Genomic DNA, 6000 nt, shown 5'->3' on the forward strand with positions numbered 1-6000 from the left:
CAATAATTGTGGCTTTGTTTAGCTCTCGGTAAAGATCATCAAGTGATCCTACATGATACATAAGCATGCTTCCTGTCCCTGGAAGAATTACTTCCATATTATCTGCCATGATGAGGTCATTAATAGGCAATGGGTATACTGCTATGAAAGATCCAATTCAGAGTTTAAATACTATGTTCTAAACCCTGGACAATTGACAAATTTTAACCTCCACCAGAAGCCATAACACAAATATCTGTCCATGCTGACCCTTTATGCACAATGGCAAGCCCAATGAACTGAAACAACTCAGGGCCCATTTCAGCTTTGCCAGTATGTAGGTGATCAGCAATGGCACTCTTTGTATGGCTGCAAGTAAAGGCCTCCTGTAAAGTATACACAATACATAAGCATTGCAATTTTCCATATGATCTGCCATCATGGTACTGGTAACTTGTACTAGGTATACTGCTGTGCAAGATCCAATTCAGAGTACAAACGCTGCATGCCAAACCCTGCGCTAATGTTTTATTGACCCTTGTCAATGGCCATACAGCAATGGCTGTCCACCCCTACACTGTATGCAGGAGGGACATGAACTGAAACATTTCAGGGCCTATGAACTGAAAAGAGCCCAGGGCCTGCAAATTGAAACCATTTAGGGCCCATAGGAATGCTAAAAGATTTGTTATTCACAGTCCATGTCAGCTTTGCCAGTATAGAAGTGATCAGCAATGGCAGCCTGTGTACAGCACTCAGTAAAGGTCTCTTAAAGTAGACACACATAAGCATTGCCTCCGTATTATCTGCCATCATGGCACAGGTAATTTAAATAAAATCTTACACAAGTCTAGCTATTGCAAAGTAAAAACACTGATATCATTGACACACCAAAATCCAAACACCAATTGCAGGTCCATGCTGACCCTATATTATTATACAGAATTTATATATGCACAATGACAGGGGCCCATGAACTGAGTGTCTGGGGCCCGATGGAGATACTAAATGTTCTGCAATCCAGTGTTCCCCAGTCTATTTCAGCCTAACAAGTCTTCAGAAAATAATGAGCAATGTCAACTTTTATACAGCTCTCAGTAACGGTTTCCTTTAAAGTATACACAATACATAGGCATCACTTACATATGATCTGCCCTCATGGTACTGGGTATACTGCTGTGTAACCTTCACTTCATATTAAACCCTGTACACAATGTCCATATGACCTTATCTGCATGATGGCACGGGGGGCAATATACTAGACACCACTCAGGGCCCATAGAGGTTCTAAAAGTTCTGCACCTGACTGCTCTTCACAGTCTACTTCAGGTTTGCCAGTATTTAAATGGAAAACAATGGTGGCCTTCACAGTATTTAAATGGTCAACGGCAGCCTTAATAGGGCTCTCAGTAAAGGTCTCCTTTAAAGTATCCACAATTCATAAGTAACGTTTCCTAATTTGCCATCACGGTACCAGTATGCAAGATTCAATTCGCTGCATGTTAAACCCTATACAAAAGGTATCATTGATCCATGTTAAAAGCCAAACTACAATGTCTGTCCATGCTGACCCCTATATGAATGATGGCAGCGCCCCCCCATGTACAGGAAACAGCTCAGGGCCTGCAAACTACTCAGGGCCCATAGGGGTTCAAAAAGTTCTACACCTGAATGCTCTTTACAGTCTTTTTCAGCTTTGCCAGTATATAAGGAGGTCAACAATGGCGACCTTTATAGGGCTCTCAGTAAACGTCTCCTTTAAAGTATAAACAATACATAACCATTGCGTCCATATTATCTACCACCATGGTACTGGTAATTTGCACCAGGAATACTGCTGTGTAAAATTCAATTTTCTGCATGCTAAACCCTGTACAAACATTTCAGAAATTCATGTCAAAAGCCAAAACATCAATATCTGTCCATACCGACCCTATATCCATGATGGCAGGGGGCCCATGAACCACAAACAGCTCAGGGCCCTATAGGGATTTTAATGCCGGGTACACTTGTGGAGAAAAACAGTTGGTTTGGCAGGAACTGGTCACCTTTCCTCCTGTTTGTACAGCTCCCTGTCTGACAGGAGCCGATCGGATGAGCATGCTGGAAAACCAGCATCCCATCAGAGCTTGCAGCCAATGACCGTCAGCGCTGATCAGTGTGTGCCAGTGGGAAGGCGGTACTACTGTCAGAACATAATACCTCAGCGTAGAGAGATCACCATACTAACATTACATGTGTTAGAACAGTAATCAGACAATTTTTTTTTTTATTATTCAGCACGCTGGGTTGATTGGAAAAAAAAAAAAAACACAACTTGTAGTGTCTACTGACAGCATGGAGCAGACATACATATGAGGTCCACTCTCTACATGGTTAAAGGGACTATGCTTGGTGGCACGCACTTAGCCTATGAGATTCATTCCAGCATCTGAGTCAGTCTTTTGGGAGGACTTTTAAATATCCCTGGGCCCTATAAGACCGCTGCAATACCGGTCTTATCATCTGGTAAGGAGACTACATCATTATTTACCGGGTGTCCTTTATGGTGGAGGATTTCTACTTTCAACATCACTATTCTCTATATGACTCGTTTGAGTTTTTGGACTTTTATTGAACTATTGTTCTCTTTTCACTATTCACTTATTTTTCACTCATTTTTCAATATTTTTTTGGTGATCACACATTTTTAGCGCTGTACTTTTTTTGTATTTTTAGTGTCTACTGAGCTTCAAAGTTCTGCACATGACTGCTCTTCACAGTCCATTTCAGCTTTACCAGTATTTAAGTGAACAGAGATGGCGGCCATTGTATAGCTCTCAATAAAAGGTCTCCTTTAACCACTTAAGTTCCGTCCTATAGCAGATTTACTGCTACAGGATGGCACATGTGCCCTGGAACACACACACATACATACATATATATATATATATATATAATAACGCTCGCTCATGCATGTCGGTGGCTCGCTTCTGCTGTGATTACACACAACGAAGGCAGATGGTCGGGTGCACGGTATCCACCAATCGTTAGAACGACGATCTGCCTATATAAACAAAGCAGCTCACCGTTCTGACAGGAGGGAAGGCGTTGGTATCGGTATACATTCCATTTCTTCCCCTAGTAAAAGCACCTTGCACAGTATAGTAAAACACTGGTCAGGCACACAGTTAACCCTTTGATAACCCCTTTCCAGCCAGTGCATATGTTTTTATGCACTGATCACTATTAGTGTCACTGGTCCCCAAATGTGTCAGTGTCAAAATGTACACCGCAATATCACAGTCCCGCTATAAGTCACTGATCACCACCATTACTATTAAAAAAAAAAATTAAAATATCCCATAGGTTGCAGGCGCTATAACTTTCGCGCAAATATCGCTGTCCGCTTTAAGTCGCTGATTGCCACCATTACTAGTAAAAAAAATCCCAAAGTTTGCAGATGCTACAACACTTTTTCTCAAGCTGATTTCCGCCATTACTAGTAAAAAAAAAATTTTTTATAAAATATCCCATTATCCCATAGTTTGCAGATGCTATAACTTTTACGCAAACCTATAATATCACAGTCCCGCTATAAGTCGTTGATTGCCACCGTTACTAGTGAAAAAAGTTAAAACATCCCACAATTTGCAGGCGCTATAACTTTTGTGCAAATATCGCTAGTCGCTGATTGCCGGCATTACTAGTTAAAAAAAGAAAAAAAAAATCCCATTGTTAGCAGATGTTATAACTTTAGCGCAAACCAATATCGCAGTCCGATTTAGGTTTGCCGATTGCCGCCATTACTAGTAAAAAAAATTATGAAAATATCCCATAGTTTAGATATGCTCTAAAGCCAAATTCTGCCAATTTTTTTTTCTTTTGGGGGGGGGGGGGGGGGGGATTAAAATTAATATATATATATATATATATATATATATATATATATATATATATATATATATAAAAAAAATTTATTAAGAAATATGCCTAGATAAATATATTTTTTTTACTTTATAATACTTTAGAGCCGGTTCACACTGGGGCGACTCGTCAGGCGCGTCCCATTCTATGCAATAGAACCGTTCTAATAGGAGCGACGCAAGTCGCTCCGACTTAGAAAAGGGTTCTTGTACGACTTCGCGGGCGGCTCGGGGCGATTTGCATTGACTTCTTTACAGAGGTCATTTTGCTAATCGCCTCTGAAGTCGTCTTAAAGGACGACTTGCCGAGTCGCCCCCGAAGTCGTGCCGCCGCAGTGTGAACCGGCTCTTAGTGTGTGACTTTTAGATCTTTTGAGCATTGGGATCAGCGACACATATATATATATATATATATATATATATATATATATATATATATACACATACATACACACACACACACACACACACACACACACACACACACACATACACACACGTTCTGCTAATAATTCGTTTTTTTGTTTATAGTCCAAAAATAACTGCAGGGGTGATCAAATACCACAAAAAAATAAGCTATTTGTGAGGGGTTGCAAATATTATATAGGTATTCAGGTAGAGTGCTGCATGACTGCACAATTGTCAAAGTAACGCAGTGCCGTATTGCAAAAAAATCTTTCAGAGGTCAAGTGGTTAAAGTATACACAACACATTACCTGCCATCATGGTAGCAATAATTTGCACTAGGTATACTGTACTGCTAAATAAAATCCAATTGGCTGCATGCTAAACCCTGTACAAGCTTCTGATTGCCCGGAAGGTAAACAGCACGGCCTGCACATGCATGATGGCAGGGGTCCCCCCCAATGCTGATAAAGTTGTACAGTCCATGTCCTGGGAAGGTGATGCCTTTGTACTGATCTCCTTTTCAGAGGCAATTGTCCAGGAACACACAGCTATTGGGGGGGTGTACATTGTTTGTGGCCCCCCCTCTCCTATGAGAAGCCTGATGACCCCCATGTATGATGAGGTCAGGGCCCCCCTCCTGTACAATGCACACACGTGTAGGCTCCAGCCATGAAGCCTTTCCTCCTCCATAAACAAGCTTACCTTGGACAGCAAGGCCTTCGTTCTGGCGCCATCTTCATGAAGCCTTAAAAATCCATAGAGGCGGCTGTAGCGGGGCAGCAGATCCCGGGCCACACAGGAGAGAGGGGGAGAGATAAGAGAGAGATCACCGTGAGCGGACACACACATATACATTATACAAATATATAGAAATGGGGGGCAAGGAGGGGATCCCAACCTGTCGAGGCCGGCCAAGGCTTCTCTCTCATCCGCTGTCAGGTTAGGGAAGTCCTCTTCGCTCTCGCTCGCTTTTCCCGCCGCCATTTTCTTTTCCTCATCACCGAGGGAGGCAGCAGCGGCGGCAGCAGCAGAGAGCACAGCTGCGGCGGAGAGCGACACTCCGCACGATTTCATGGAAATGCAGCGTCACTGGCAGTCACACGGTGGTGGCGGCGGCGGCGGTACTCCTGTGTGAGTGTGTGTGAGGAAATGGCCGGGCGTGTAAACACACCGCCTTATTGTGGGGCTCACTCCCCCCCCCCCTCCCCGACTACCTCCACATACCCCCCCTCTCTCTCTCTCCGGGAACTAGCTACAGACCAAGGGGCGCCTCATGCTGGACACACGGCGACACTCTCTAATGTCTTGTTTACACTGTTGGGACTTTTACATAGTGCTTTCCGTACAGTCCCACTCAACACGTCAAGTACGAGCTGCTGCCGCCGCCTGCCCCTCCTCCTCCCCGAGCTTATTCAGAACAAAGTTGTGCGAGAACGGTGTCACCCAGCATCACACACACGCACTTTTTCTCGCTCAATAGCGCGCACGCACTCGCACAGCCCGCCGCCGCTGCCGTGCTCAGGCCCCGCCCACTCGCTGGGCTTTGCCAGAGGCCACGCCTCACCCCCCTCCCTCCATCCTCTCCCCGCGTGGCCAGTACTGGGGCAGCGCTAGAGGCACGTGACCTTTGTTGACTTACGTCATCTCGCATCCCTCCCGCTAAGGTCTTCAGGACTCTAGCAACTTACACTTTTTTTTCTCTCTCTCT

The 6000-nt window shown here is 44.1% G+C and overlaps 1 protein-coding gene across 4 annotated transcripts in view; it reads right to left on the reverse strand.

Moving 5' to 3' along the window:
• The window catches only part of KDM6A (lysine demethylase 6A), a 163224-nt gene extending 157444 nt beyond the window's left edge, over positions 1-5780 (reverse strand). For 2 of the 4 annotated variants that reach the window (XM_040338057.1, XM_040338056.1), the window contains exons 1-2: positions 5191-5780; positions 4995-5058 (exon numbers count right to left, since the gene is read on the reverse strand). In XM_040338057.1, coding sequence (XP_040193991.1) covers positions 4995-5058; positions 5191-5366 — 240 coding nt within the window. In that variant the 5' untranslated portion in view covers positions 5367-5780. The remainder of the gene's footprint in view (positions 1-4994; positions 5059-5190) is intronic. The other 2 variants (XM_040338058.1, XM_040338060.1) reach the window with 1 other exon arrangement.
• Between the last annotated feature and the right edge of the window lie 220 nt (positions 5781-6000).

Source organism: Rana temporaria, chromosome 2 (assembly GCF_905171775.1).
Source record: "Rana temporaria chromosome 2, aRanTem1.1, whole genome shotgun sequence".
Lineage (NCBI taxonomy): Eukaryota > Metazoa > Chordata > Amphibia > Anura > Ranidae > Rana > Rana temporaria.